The 15,244-nt window shown below is 34.1% G+C and overlaps 3 protein-coding genes across 6 annotated transcripts in view; 2 read left to right on the top strand and 1 right to left on the bottom strand.

Annotated features, from left to right (window-relative positions):
- The window catches only part of LOC105834461 (serine/threonine-protein kinase PINK1, mitochondrial), a 67,160-nt gene extending 65,210 nt beyond the window's left edge, over positions 1 to 1,950 (top strand). Inside the window, exons 7-8 of one of the 2 annotated variants that reach the window (XM_036292613.1) lie at positions 962 to 1,227; positions 1,746 to 1,950. In XM_036292613.1, coding sequence (XP_036148506.1) covers positions 962 to 1,216 — 255 coding nt within the window. In that variant the 3' untranslated portion in view covers positions 1,217 to 1,227; positions 1,746 to 1,950. Of the gene's footprint in view, positions 1 to 961 lie in introns of both variants that reach the window. The other variant, XM_012676959.3, reaches the window with a different exon arrangement.
- Positions 1,951 to 5,853: 3,903 nt separating this feature from the next.
- Positions 5,854 to 10,042, top strand: LOC118647550 (putative nuclease HARBI1). Of its 3 annotated transcripts, none has more exons than XM_036292621.1 (3): positions 5,854 to 7,367; positions 7,470 to 8,601; positions 8,691 to 10,042. In XM_036292621.1, the coding sequence occupies exons 2-3, from the start codon at positions 7,772 to 7,774 to the stop codon at positions 8,701 to 8,703; spliced, it is 843 nt and encodes a 280-aa protein (XP_036148514.1). In that variant the 5' UTR covers positions 5,854 to 7,367; positions 7,470 to 7,771; the 3' UTR covers positions 8,704 to 10,042. The 3 variants fall into 3 exon arrangements, with proteins under 3 accessions (XP_036148514.1, XP_036148513.1, XP_036148512.1); XM_036292620.1 differs by having other exon boundaries at positions 5,854 to 7,635; positions 7,753 to 8,601; XM_036292619.1 differs by having other exon boundaries at positions 5,854 to 8,601.
- A 272-nt stretch (positions 10,043 to 10,314) lies between these two features.
- Positions 10,315 to 14,833, bottom strand: LOC118647551. Its single transcript, XM_036292622.1, has 3 exons — positions 11,061 to 14,833; positions 10,700 to 10,960; positions 10,315 to 10,598 (listed from the first exon to the last, which is right to left on the bottom strand). Exons 1-3 carry the CDS (start codon positions 11,101 to 11,103, stop codon positions 10,480 to 10,482), a joined length of 423 nt encoding a protein of 140 aa, XP_036148515.1. The 5' UTR covers positions 11,104 to 14,833; the 3' UTR covers positions 10,315 to 10,479.
- Positions 14,834 to 15,244: the final 411 nt, after the last annotated feature.

The raw sequence follows: 15,244 nt of genomic DNA, 5'->3' as shown, positions 1-15,244 counted from the left end.
GGCTACTCAACGGGTAGAATGCATTGTCGCAAGAAGAGAATTGACTGACTGCTCTGGTACATCAACATCGAGAGGCTCACCACGTAAGGCGCACGCCGGCACCACGTGCCAACGGCTCACGGGCATTATCACGACCCGGTAAAACGATTAATATAATCAACACCGCGTGAATGATCAAAGACTCTTTTCTATTTATTTCTACAGACTCATTTTAGTGCTCAAGAGAACGATTCACGCGTATAGCACTTATCAAACTTTATCTATGATAAATATATTAAGATTCGGACATCACGCTATCTATTCTACAATATTATATTACACCTGTTTACGATGTCATGCTTCTATCCGTAAAGTAATCAACGAACTCATTGCGCGACTCGCGAACACACTGTATTACTTTTCTTTCTTCTTATATTATAATTCGGAATCTCGTTCATTTTATTTCCTAACTATGAAATATTTACATCAAATGTAAATTTCCAATGTAAATGTTTTCTAATATAGTGTGTGACAGAACTTTTTAAAAAGAAGTTTTGGAAATGTTTGTCGACCAATGTTTTTAATATTATGTGATTGGATAATTTTATTAATATTGATTTTATTTATTAATTTATTTATACATAAAACGTATTTCAGAAACACATACTTTTTATTAATATAAATGATTTTATCGAATTTGCAACTGATATTACTTCTTGTTAACTAAATTGGACTTGATTTAAGAATACAGCAATAGATGTTAATAGAGATTTCACAAATTTGTACGGTGCAATATTCGTTCGGCACCGTGCCATTTACCTCCGGTTGATTTGGAACACCTTGTATATGTGTGTGTGTGTGCGTGTGTGCGTGCGTGCGTGCGTGTGCGTGCGTGCGTGCGTGTGTGTATAATGTATACATATATAAAAAAATTTATATATTAACGAAATTATTTAATGCAATTTATGTGGTACACATATAGATTATGCAATGGCTTTTGTGCTTGACCACAAAAGTTCTTTGTGAAGGACGGAAAGAAAATTTGCTACCATTTTCCGGATCACTTGATACGAAAGATGATATTGATGAAGGACGTAGCACATACAAACGAACACTTTCCATGCATTCTTGTGGAAGACGTACGATGCCGGAATATCAATTAATTGCAAGCTTCCTTAACAGAGTAACGCTTACTAATGTTAAAAATGCGTTAAAATGGATACAACGAAATGTGTAACTAAAAACAATGTGTGTAGATCTGTGTGTGTGTGTGTGTGTGTGTGTGTGTACACACACACACACACACACACACACACACACACACACACACACACACACACACACATATATATATATATATATATATATAAATTCGGTTATAGTTTTGCACATAAATTTATTCATTCTTATTGGTAAAAATTCCGAACATCAAACTTGAAAAATTGAGGAAAAATACAGTCACTCTTCAATTAATACGCTGAAACTTTTATTTTCTAGTTTATTTCTTTTAAAGTTTGTGTATTGTTTTCGTATTCATATTTTCAATATACAAGTTTTGATATTTAAAAAATCACAAAAGGGTAAAGAAGCAATTTTTTAATTAAATTAATTTTATATTAAAATTAGAAATATATGATGTAAGTAAAATTTATTTTTACATTAACAAATTATGAATTAGCATGTGCATCAACTCTTTTGTGATTTCGGTGGCTTATAATTAACTGTAATATATTTTTATGTATTTAATTTATGAATGTTTATTTTAGATGAGTATAATTATTAATGTGTATTGGAAAATTTTTAAAAATATAAATATTATAATCAAAATATATTATGTACTGCAATGCACTAATATTATATTATATTGTGAGGCATAAAAGGGTTGCATTGTTGATAGGATCAAACCGTATGTCCGTTAAAAAGTATCGACACACTGGTGATGTTAATTAAATAAATAGTATATTTTTAAATTATCTGTTATTTTATTCTTCCTTTTCTTCCCATACAATAAGAGATTTTTTATTTTATTGCACTAGATTTTTGGAAGGTTTTTAGGAATTTTTTAGAAGAATAAATATATTTTTTTCAAAACTACTCTTTATTCTTTGTTTATTATGAAGAAAATTTTCTATTGTCTTAATAAAAAATATAAATAATTAACCCTCCGCCTACACATGGGGTTACGGTAACCCCAGTCGATTTTGAAATGTTCGCTACTTAAAAGTATTTAGCAAGGGGACGCTAGAACCAGAGATGGGCGAATTTGTAATTGACTATTACCAAATTACAAATGCTCAAAACAATGAATAATTAAATGTGATTTAATTACACATTACTTTGAACATTTGTAATTAAACACCATTGAATTACTAATTTGTTTGAACATTTGTAATGGATGTTCAAAGTAATTAAATTACACTATTGTAATGTAATTACATTTGTGTAATTTATTTATACATTTGTGTAATTTAATTACATTTGTGTAATTTAATTACATTTGTATAATTTAATTACATTTGTGTAATTTAATTACATTTGTGTAATTTAATTACGTCTGTATGTGTAATTTAATTACATTTTAATTTTTATTCGAATTGAGTTAACATAAGTTCATAACTTATGAAAAATATCTTATGCATGGGAGAAAGCTTTTCTTTCAGACTCGTATGATTGCCGCCCAAGCAGAAGGCAAACTTCACGATCGTCTAAAAAATGTCGCTTTCTCCGCTAGATACACAATATATTATTTTTGCAGTATGTACAGTATGTACACTCTCACGTTCTCTTTGTCGTTAACTCAATTTAAATAAAAATTAAAATGTAATTAAATTACACAGATGTAATTAAATTACACAAATGTAATTAAATTACACAAATATAATTAAATTACACAAATGTAATTAAATCACGCAAATGTAATTAAATCACACAAATGTAATTACATTACAATAGTGTAATTTAATTACTTTGGACATCCATTACAAATGCTCAAAATAATGAGTAATTAAATGGAACTTAATTACAAATGCTGAAAATAATGGATAATTAAATAAATTTCAATTACAAATTATAAAAGTAATATGTAATTGAATGTGTAATTTGAAGACAAAAGTATTTGCTGCTACCCATCTCTGGCTAGAACTAAGGGGCGGGGGGGGGGGGAGTTTGAACTGTGCTCTACTTATTCCTCTTTGGGCGTTGTGAATGTTCTGAAAACAACAGAAGTAGGAGCATCGAAAGTGTGTGTTGGGGTTACAGTTACCCCGCGTGTATGGAACGTAACAAAAAAAATAAAAAAGTTCCAAATTTGAAGGGTAAGTAAAGTTATTTTTTTGTTCATTATGTATCATTTACGCATACAGTACTTATAAATATTACCAATGTCGCGATCACTTTGCGAAAATATGCTGCAATTGTAGCATTACAAATTAAAAATTTTTTCTATAACAAATAAAATCTTTTGTAATAAATATTTTTTGTATTAATAATTATGTTTTTGTGTATTAATAATTGTTTTTAAAATAAATATTACTATTTTCTTTTACTATTGTATTTAAACTACATTCATTTTTTGCCAAATTCACATTACGAAATAAATATATTTTTTTAACAGAATAAAAAAACTGACGATAGATTCTTAAAGTACAACTCTTCCCTTTTCTATTGATCACCATTTTAATTACTTCATCTATTTTTTTTAATAAATACGGGCGTTTGAAAAAAGGCAAATTTTTACAAAAATTTTTCATTCCTTTTTCATTCTTTTCAAAAAATCTCTTTTCTTTTAATATCTTCGACTTTTCAGCCAAGACTATCATAATTCTGAGATTTTTTCTTTTGATTAAAAAAAAAAAGTTAAAATTGATTAAATACATTTGGAGATATAAGTCAACGAAATTTTGGGGTTAGCGTAACCCCTGTGTGTAGGAATCGGGAGAAAAATAAGGTGTGTAGGCAGAGGGTTAACAATGAATTCATTAGATATTTACGTAATTCATTGATGACTATAAGATTCCGTATTTCTTAGTGAACTGAAATTAAAACTTAATTAAAACGCTTACGGCTTGTTGTAATTAGAAGTTTTCATTTTGCTTAATAACTACTTGTTTTTAACCAAAAGTTTGAGTTTTATTCTAAATTCTTTGTATTTTCAAGTCCAGAAAAAAATGATAAATGGAATGCGAATATTTATGATCGCGTATTGCGTGTGGAGTCAGCTGGTCTAGCGGATCTATCGCCCGGAAAATTTATCTATTGCCATGGAAAAGCATGTTGGTTTTGATTTTAATTTCTGAATTGTCAAGCTTATATATTTTGGTGTGTTCTAATAAATATTGTTTTTCCTTTAACCACGCAAGAGCGTTATTGCGAGCGTCTGTGAGTTTAGGAGAGTGTGTGACAGCTCGCGAGATATCTGAGAGTGCGGCAGTGACGCGGAAGTGTAACATTTTGTGGGCTCGTCTGGGATAATGGACGAGCGAACGAGCCAACGAAAAAAATTAAAGCAACGAGGAATTCTCATGACGACGACACACTCGCCGAGGACCCGCCCGTTCTCAGGTCGCAGCGTCGATTCCCGCAAAAACGCGCGATGGAAGCCATGTTATTGGAGTTGCAGCAGCTGCGAGAGGAACGAAGGCTGGAGCAGCAGACCTTTCGCGCGGAAATTGAAGCCCGTCTCTTAGAGCGCGAAGCAGCCCTGCGGAGTTTGGAGAAACGTCTCTCCAAGCGACAGCTTAAGTCTAAATTTTAATGTAACTTCCGCCGGAAATTCGGTCGAAGTTACACGACTCGGTGACGTGGAGGAAGGGAGCGAAGGTATTTTGGGAGTAAAAATTAAGTCTGACACTTTTTGACGGCTCGGCGCCGTTGCGAAAATTTCTCTCGCAATTTAATCTAGTCGCGCGCGCGAGCCAATGGAATAACGCGTCGAAAGTAGTAATCCTGGCCTCATATTTGTGGGGAAAATGGCGCTCGGTTCTAAAACTCATTGAATTAGAAAATTTAGAGTTTTCCGAACTAGTATCTAAACTGAAATTGCGTTTCGGGGAGGGAAAACTTACTCAAAATTTTTGTTCACAATTCACCGGCCGAAGACAGAGTAAGAGAAGATTTTGCGACTTTCGGCTTAGAGTTGGAAAAACTCCCTCGTTTGGCCTACCCTGAGTGTTCTTTCGTCGTTCGAGACAAAATTGCGTGAGCGCAATTTATTTCTTTTCTTTCTAATGGTTTCGTAAAAAGGACTTTGTAGCTTGAAGGAATAACTTCTTTGAAGTTGGCCATCGAGAGAGCGAAAGCCGTCAGAATTATTCAAGGGAAAAGAGCGTCAGAAGTATTTAGTTTCGAAAAGAGATTTTCTTCATAACAGGGGATTTCTAGAAATTTGGCAAGTTTAGAAAAGAGAAGAAAAAAGTTAAGGATGTATCGGACTGAAGTTTAAAATGGTACAAAGTTGCTAAAAATTTGTGAAATTGTTTTTTTAGTTTCCTTAATGTACTGCAAAAAATTGAAAACGCATCCACTAAACGGTTGCTGAGTTTTAACTATTTTAATTTTTACTGATTTTACATGGTTTTCTATCTTATGGAAAAAGACGATCTTGACGGATGAAACAGCTAAAAAAATATAGAAGAATAGTACCAGTGTTTTGAATTTTTTTGTATATCTAGTATATGAATAGATGAAAATATCTGGCAAGTTTCAATTGTCTTCACTACACCGTTTTAAAGAAATAAAATATAACTTGAGATAATTGTGCATTTTCACTGTCAAAAGTTTAAACTCATAAGTGAAAAAAATCGCAAATACGTGAAAAATACCTTTGTAAGAGTAAAAATAAGACTCCAACAATCGTTCAAGTTTCTTACATCTAGATTTACTATGCGTTAGGCGTAGATATTTAAGTATTTCAAATTTCATGCACTTTTGTCTAAGATTGTATGTCCGATACACTCTTAAGGGAGAAAATAGTGAAGAGATGGACGGAAAGGAAAGTAAGGAGTTCCGCCGAAAGAGGTACGTTCGGGGAGAAAAAAAAATTTATCCGAATGCTGATTTTGCGGAAAGGAGGGGCATTATCGTGCAGAATGACCCGAAAATAAGGCAAACTAGGACTAATTGCTCTCTGCGGGGGAAGAACAACTTTTCGGAGAAAATTTATTGTTCTTTTGTTTAAATAGAATTAAGTCTAGTTTAAGTAATTTCTATTACAAGGAGAAAGTTGATGGAGAATGTTTTTTTCAAAATAGATACGTTCAAGATTTCCGTCCCGTCAGGGCGTTTTGACACGCGCCCGGCAAGGTTTCTGTCGCGACGACGATAGACAGGAACCGAGCGTTCGACTAGAAGATTTTCGGCTATCCGAAACGATCTGTCGCTCCCGAGCGTTATCGCGATCCGTGACCCGGTCACTATAGCACTACTGTACACTGACATTTTTTTTGTGTGTTATTACCAATAAAAAGACTGTAAATTAAACGAAACAACTTCTGAGTGATCTACATTTTCTTGTGCTCATCCTTTCCTCCAGCGAGTCTCCGGATTCGTGCAACAAGCTCTCCGCGCTCAACTCTGAGCGGTTCCGGCATTCAGCGCGAGCGTATGCCGTCGGCAACGCATTCGCGCGCACAAATGTGAGTGAAGAAAAACTATAAATTTTTATAACAAGTCATATGAGAACTTAAAAGAGATCTTGATCGATTACGCATATTATTGTGAATTATTATATTGAATATTATTGTGAATTTATATTTGTGTTTTATCGATACTGAATATTATTATAAATTATATTGAATATTATTGTGAATTTATATTTGTGCTTTATCGATACTGAATATTATTGTGAATTATTATATTGAATATTATTGTGAATTTATATTCGCATTTAACCTGAACTTGCTTTAACTTTGTACAGATCTGAATCATATAAGCAGATCAACTTGAATTCCCTCGTGATCTTATTCGAATACGTACAAATATAATTTTATTTGAAACCAATGAGTGTGTTATGCGACACTCTTATTCGATAACTAATATTCCGTATTATTTTAAATTTTGTAAACTATGAAAGATTTACTATAGCTATTCCCAATTATTATAATTTGTCGAATCATTACGCTACCCTTTCTCACTTTTATCGGTCGCCCTTCCTTTCCATTTGAATAAAAGAAACTAGTTCTTAACCTTGACGCTAACAGTAACATAGAAAACAAAATCGGCTAATGCCCGATTTCTTCACATTCAGTTATGTTCCGATTAAAGTTAACTGGGAGTTAAACGTTAGAACTGATTTTCTTCATCTCCGACAATCTGCGGTTATGGGATAACTTGCGGCTAAAGTTAAAAGCTAGTTCAAGCAAGAGATAAAGTAGCTAAACGGCAGTTAAGAGGTATTCTAACCTTAATATCCATAATATTTTTGATAACTTCCATGACGATGGATGTCATCAATATAATATTCGATATTAATATTTTTGCCTGCGATGATGAAGAGGAAGCATTGTCAAGAATAAGAAGACCCTATATTTTGAGATACAGAATAAATCATATGGAAATGTAGGATGCTTGGGATTTCTTTGCGCGATTTCGCTTGACGAAAGAGACTGTGAGATTATTTTTGCCTAGAATCGAGTATCAATTAACAATTAATTATAATCGGTAAATAGACAAAATATAGTTTATAAAATAATAGAATACTTAATTATTCCACATGTCATTTGCATGTTTCTTGCTTTCTGTATAAAATTTACTAATTATATTATTTACATATTACAGAACAAGATCGTTAACTCCAATGAATCAATTATTGTTGACATTAAGATTTTATGCCACTGGAAGTTTTCTGCGTTCAAGTGGTGATTTCTCTGGTGTTAGTATTAGCACAGCATCCCGTGTCGTTAAAAGAGTTTCACAGGCAATTGCTGCATTACGACGTACAATGATAAACATGCCAGGAAATGTAAGAGAAATTGAAGAAATGAAGCAAGGATTTTATAGAATGTACCGATTTCCTCGTGTAATTGGTTGCATAGATTGTACACACATTCGTATACAGTCCCCAGAAGGAGAAAATGCAGAAGTATTTCGCAACAGAAAAAGTTATTTTTCTATAAATACGCAAGTTGTATGCAACTATAATTTAAAGGCAATAGACATTGTTGCAAGATGGCCAGAATCGGTACATGATGCCACAATTTTCGAACATAGTACATTGCGAAGATTTGAGCAAAACGAATTTAATTCTGGATTGTTACTGGGTGATGGTGGATATCCCGTGAGGAATTATCTTCTTACGCTACTGATAAATCCAAATACTCCAGCAGAAGAGTGTTATAATAAAACTCAAATACAAACGAGAAATATTATAGAGCGCTTTTTTGGAGTTATCAAGCGACGTTTCTCAGTTTTAAGTCTCGGAATGAGATTGAAATTAGAAACAGTGCAAGATGTTATTGTATCAACAGCTGTTTTACATAATTTGGCAAGAAATCAAAATGAGGAAAATCCACCTGTATTAATAGACGTTGTTGAAGATGACGTAGTAATTAATGATGACATTCATGAACGTGCAAGACCGAGAGATAATATGGTTAGAGATTCACTTATAGCTGATTACTTTTTAAGGTAAAATGTTACGATAAAAATAAAAGAAAAGTTAAATAAATGTTAAAGTAATTAACCTTGTTATTTAAAGTTTTACTTTTATTTTCAAGGTTGAGGTGCTGAAAAAGTAATTGAAAGGAATTAATCTACATCAATGACATTGCAATGGACAAACACATGCAATGGTTGAATTAAAAAAGACTACCATTCAGTGGCATGAAAAATAAATTGTCAATCGATACATTCTATAAAACCCTTGCTTTATTTCTTTAATTTTTCTTTCATTTTCTGACATATGTTGTAATGCAGTGTTTCATTTTAAACTATAATACTTTGTCTATTTATCAATTATAATTAATTGTTAATTGTTAATCGATGCTCGATATTAGGCAGAAATAGTTTCATAGTTTTTTTTGTTAGGCGGAATCGCGCAAAGAAATTCCAATCATTCCACATTTCGACATTTCCATGTGACCTATTCTTTGTCTTAAAATATAAGGTCTCCTTATTCTTGACAATGCTTTTCTCTTCATTGGCAAAAATATTTACGTCCAATATAATCATGCTTATACTATTGTACATATGTAATCAAATGTTTAAGAAACTCAATAAATAATTAATCTTTTTTATAAATAATTAAGGGGTTAAACCACTCGAGTGTCGAAAAGTAACCTAATTTTAAGAATTTTTTCCGGGAAAACAATGACAAAAATGAAAAATATGTTTATGGGTCTTTATTGCTTATACTTTGAAGTGTGAGAATAAATTTTTTAAAGGCAATTAAAAACAAAATGCCAATTGTGCAGTTGGTTGATGGCAACGCTCGCCGACACGAAGTGCTCCGCGACCGGAAAAGTTTCTCCTCCAATTTTGAACTTAGAACAAAAATTAAAAGTTTTTTTAGTTTTACATATAAAAAGCTCGAGAAAGACGTACGGATTTTTTTTATATCACTTTTTGCAAAAATGGTGGACATTTGAAAAAAAAAGTCGAATTTTCACCTAAAAAAATAAGCACTAAATTGTTCATTAACTAAAGAAATATGCATCATAAAAAAAAATCCGTACGTCTTTCTCTAGATAATGTTGTTTAGAATGTATAGTAAAAATTTCAAACAAATCGGTAAAGAATTGAGCGAGTTATGTTTCCGGCCGGCTCGAAAAAAGTAGTTTTGAGAAAAACGCGTTTAAAGTTTTACTTATGAGAAAATCATGAAAATTTTTGATATACTTTCAATCTGCCTGCCCTGTAATTGGCCTTTCAAATTGACATTCTTCTGTTCTTCTTTTCTGGTCCAAATAATAAAAATTGTAGCGCGTCGCGCAGAGTCTTATACCTACTCTGAGCGCGCAGCAGGTGACTTTGGACGGAATCAAAATACAGGCACTTAAAAAATTCCCCCCCTTATAAATAATGTTGTATCTTATTTCTAAGACCCCTAGGACCTTTTAAGCAAAAAAAATTTTTTTCCATTTTTTGAAAATTCTAGAGTGGTTTAACCCCTTAATATTTTTAATATAACTAATAATTATCTATTTCTCTACTTTACTGCATAATATAAGGGGTAAATAGTTGTTACAATATAATAGCCTGTTGAGGTTATAAAGAAGATATTCGTTTTCTATTTATTTTTTTATTTTTACTTTATACATTTCATATAAATTTTTATGACATTTTTATATATTTTATATAAATATATCAACGTGTCAGATATTTTTATATAATCTTTTCTATCTTTATAACATGTTTTATATATTTTTTAATAGATATATTTACATTGTTACAATCTCTGTAACTGTAGCTTCTTTATCTCTAGCTCAACTGATAAGACTTTGGTATTCAGCTTGTGAGTCTCTGCTCTCATTTTTATTTCCTGTTGCAAGAATTGTTGTTGCAGCTCTAGGACATTTTTTTCAGTGAAGCAGTTTCTGTCTGTAGTGCTGTGTTGTTTCTTATGGTTTTAGTTGTACTTATTTTTTTTTGCTTTTTTCTATGAAGAAACTTATCCGATAGTGGTGCTAAAGAAATGAAAGTAAATATAATGTTTGTTGTAATAACGATCCAGATCATAACCGGAGTAATCTACTTCTCTTTGTATACAATATCAGAGCTTTTATACCTTTTCGTTTACTGGTAGTAGTGTTTATGTCGAGTGTAGGACTAGAAATATGCATGCTCTTGCCTGCTTCATTATCACCAGTGTCCTCAAACTCATCACTAGAATTATGAACATATTCAGGTTCGAACATCTTAGTAATATATTGTCTGACGTCAGGATCATCAATAAATTCGATGTTCTCTTCATTCTCTTCATTTACATCAAGATCATCAATAAGTTCGATGTTCTCTTCATCCTCGTCAACAGCATTGTCTGGAACAGCTGCAACAAACATTCAAATTTGAACAGTGCATATACATATATCAAATACTAATATGTATTCAGCTTATTAGTACACAATATAATTACAATAAATACGTACCTCCAAAATTATCACAACCATGTCTACGTGGCAAACCCAACATTCCAAATTCAGATATCGACAGTAATTTCTCCTCATGGACATTTAAACCTAAACCTAAACCTAAACCTAAACCTAAACCTAAACATGGATTACTTCCACCTCCCGTTTTTTTTTGTTCTCCAGTCAATCGAGCACATTTCTTCCTTAAATCTTTTTTAAGATTTTCATTTTTGCTCGAATTGACTTGACATTTCGAGGAAAGTTTCCAGATTGAGCATTAAACTGTGATGTTATTTCCTCCCATGCTGTATCTTTGTCTTTCCATGTAGTAGCATCAGTACGCTTATTTTCTATTACATTTTTACGTCGCAATATCAAGTCTGCTAGAAGATTCACTTCACTTTTTGTAAAATTTGCACTTCTTTTATTAACTACTTTTTTATCTGTCATATCGAATTTTTATTATAATCGAGAAATAAAAACTTTATTTTAACCTAGAAATAAATTTAAAAAAATCTTACTGAAAATTAGTTAAGTCAGATTCATAAAAATGTCTATCGCACATTATTAAAATCTTATAATTTACAAGACAATTAACCCGAAAAAGATTTCCAATTTGTATTTTTGCAACATGAAATTAACTGATGGTCAAAATTTACAGCGTTGTCACGTCTTCAACTCACATGCGCAGAGATTATCCAACCTCAAGATAAAAATCCAAAGATTATAACGAAGAGAACTGAATCATTTTTAACTACCAGTTATCTTTAACTGGTAGTTAGCTATTACCCCATATAGTTAAACGCGAAGAAATCGGGCATAAGCCTTGTTTCACCAAATCACTCTCCATCTTCCTCCCTCTCTTCTTTTCTCTAGCGAAGTGGCGTCCGAATGTGAGACTTGCTACTCATTAAATGTGGTCCACAGTTAGCTAAAGCGAATAACTGTGAAGCATTAGCCATGACCCATCTAGCGAAAACTGGGCAAACATCCGAATGTGAGACTTGCCCCTGTGTCGCACTCTCTGCGGGTTCTCAGATTTACATGCGATAGCTGAAAAACCCCGGCGAAGACGCACTCGCTTACGCAAGCCGAAACGCTGTTTGTGGGAAGCATGGACCGGCATAGATGAGTTGAACCTTCCTACCCTGGTTAATAGTATGGACATACACGGTTGAAATTAATAATAATAATAAGCGAATTCCTAAAGGAATATTAGAAATCAACAATAGAAGTTTTCCTTTTTATTCATCTATTTGACATTAACCCACATTTCTCCTTTTTCTCTTAGGCTAGCAGGCTCATCCATTAACACTCTCATCCCTTAATTCATACTGAAGAAGGGTAAGGTCATAAGATATTCTCATTTGAATTCAAGATCACTCACGAAGGTTTTCTCCATTTCATCATCCATGTAGATAACTTTACCAATCAGGAGGCCGCCAAGGAGGCGTTTTTACAGGCGTTACGAGCAATACCTCGGGGTTCGTTTTCGTATATTGCGGCTAATACGTTCCATAGATCTGGAACCGTACCCCGAATATTTAACTTGCTAGATTCAGCGCCCCAAATACAGCTTGTATTAGACACTTCAACCATTTCCAAATTTGGACTAACCCTGACTGACGAGACTCCCCAAACCAGACAACTAATGACCAATCCCGTTCCCATCTCCCAAACATTTAACGCCGACCTATCACAAACCATCGACGTTCTAGACAGTATGCCCCTAAAGACCCTTTATTATTTCAAGACCCTTCGATCAGCTATTGAATTCCCTAATGGACCCGACCCTACACCAAAAACATAAGGCCCCGACGATTACAATCGTTAAACAATTGAAAGAAAATAAAGGAAAAGGATCAAACCTTACGTTGAGCAGAATTTTATTTGCATGCGCTCCTAAACCTTTTAACTTCGATCCTCGATCTCGACATCCCGAGGTATTGCCGGCCTAGCAGGTAGCCTCAAAAGCAAAGAGAGCACCCTTACCTTCTGCGACTTGGGTACGCAGGAGGAATAGGAAGGTCCGTCTTTCGGGACGTGAGTCTCATACGCGCGGGGGAGAGGTGCAAGAAGGGCCTTCGGCCCCCCTCCCGCACCCACTCGGTCTAAGGCCGGTATTCATAGTCGAATCTTATTTTAAGATCGTCTCAAGTAATGTCTTAAGATGCTAATACGACTCTGTGACTTACCTCATCATGTGTATATATGTGTTATTATATTCTTACTTTATTAATATACATGATTCTTATGCATGACTTTGTTGCTATAATAATGCGTCACCGCAAATACTTGTAATAAGAATGTAACAACATAAATATAAACACATGATGACGTGGGTTCCAAAACTTAACACAAAAAGTCAGACAATCTTTTTGTCCACGACCATACATGGATTAGCGAGAATATTTAGATGCGATCCGCTTGACTGTGCGCAAATGCACTGTGTTCAATGTAACAAATGTTTAATTAACAAAGTTAATAACAAAGGAGGCTGTTAAAAAAGGTCGACTTTCCGACTACAAAAGGAATCTAAAATTTGAGTTCCATGGATATCTATGAGCAGTATAACAAGTGGAACAGTCTTTTTTTCTGGAGACCTGTGGAAAATGTCGAAAATCTGTCAAATTGATTGAAAAATGCATCTGTCCGGAGACAAGTCGAGTCTGTGGCATGGAAGAATTTTCAGTCAAACCAGCTTCTGATTAAATACTTATCCAATAGTTTTTGAGATCGCTAATAATGTTTCAATATCAAGATCCCGAAATTCAAAATGACAGATTCAATATGGCGTGGCAGAATATCAAATATCGTCACAAAAATCACTCAGCCGAACCCAGAATCCTCCTTTCACATGCATGTGTGCGTGTCTTAAAAATTTTACAAAAATGTGTTGTGTCCAAAAGTAACTGTGCGCAAATGCAACGTGTCCAATCGAACGGTGTGCAACATTGTGTCCAATAGCACGGTGTGCAATTGCAATGTGTCCAATTGTATTGTGTGTCATTGAATTACTCCCGTTTTTGGTCCCTCACTAAATAACACAATATTTCACGATTTTGTTGTTTGTGGTGTGATTCATTAATCCAATAAGTAGTTTCCTAAAAAAACAAGTGGTTACTGTAAAATGACAGTTTGAAAGTTTACATTTTACATGGGATTTACACTATTGACGTGTTTGGCAATTTATTTAATCAAGTACTAAAGCGTGTCTGTTTATCATACTTGTCCAAAAACTGTCTCAAGGTATCATATTTAAAATATAAAATCCTCCAAAAAATGCATCTGTAGGAAAAAGGTGATCTAATGAGCAGTAGCGCGTTACCCTTGTGTCACAGCCACACATAAAGATACTTACCTTATCGAAAATATTCAAACAATTGTTTCAATTCATTTTTGGTGTAATATATTTCTATTAGGAGCGTCCCACGCGCACAGTAATAAACAAACACAGCAGGTGAAACGGACACAGTAACAAATCCATGTGAGCCAAGAATGCTTTGCGCGCGCGCGCGCACTCACACACACACACACACACACACAGAGGGATAGAAGGGGGCCCTTTGGCCCCCTTTCCGCACCCACCCTGTCCGAATCGCTAACCCTTGTACATTGTTTTGAAAATCTGCAAACACATATGAACTTCACATTGTCTGATTGACACCGTGTCAGCTTCGCACTGTGTCCGTATCGCACTATGTCCGTTTCGAGTGGATATAATTGGCCCACGTTCGAAATGGCCACGCGTAAATTTGACCACGTTCGAAATGGCGACGGGAAATATTGCACGAAATTCGACTTGCCCACGTTCGGAACGGCCACGTTTGAAATGGCCACGTATGTTTTACTTGAGCATGCGCAGCGGTCATATCCTCATGCTTCTTGGCCACAAGCGCATGCTTTGTCTAGCACAAGCCATACAAAAAATGCGTGAATATCAAATATTAACATACGTATTTTAACAAGCATCTTGTTTTGCATGGAAAGTCGCAAATTTATGTGGTGCCCCCCTTCCGCACCACCTCATCCAAGTCGCTAACCCATGTACATTGTATTAGAAATCTTCAAACACATGTGAATTTTACATTGTTTGCAATGTACATGGGTAGCGCGCATTTTTTACATGGCTTGTGCTAGACAGAGCATGTGCTTGTGGCCAAGAAGCATGAAGATATGACCGCTGCGCATGCTCAAGTAAA

This window comes from Monomorium pharaonis, chromosome 10 (assembly GCF_013373865.1).
Source record: "Monomorium pharaonis isolate MP-MQ-018 chromosome 10, ASM1337386v2, whole genome shotgun sequence".
In the NCBI taxonomy this organism is placed as follows: domain Eukaryota; kingdom Metazoa; phylum Arthropoda; class Insecta; order Hymenoptera; family Formicidae; genus Monomorium; species Monomorium pharaonis.
The sequence above is the reverse complement of the archived record's forward strand: the minus strand, read 5'-3'. Positions and strand labels throughout refer to the sequence as shown.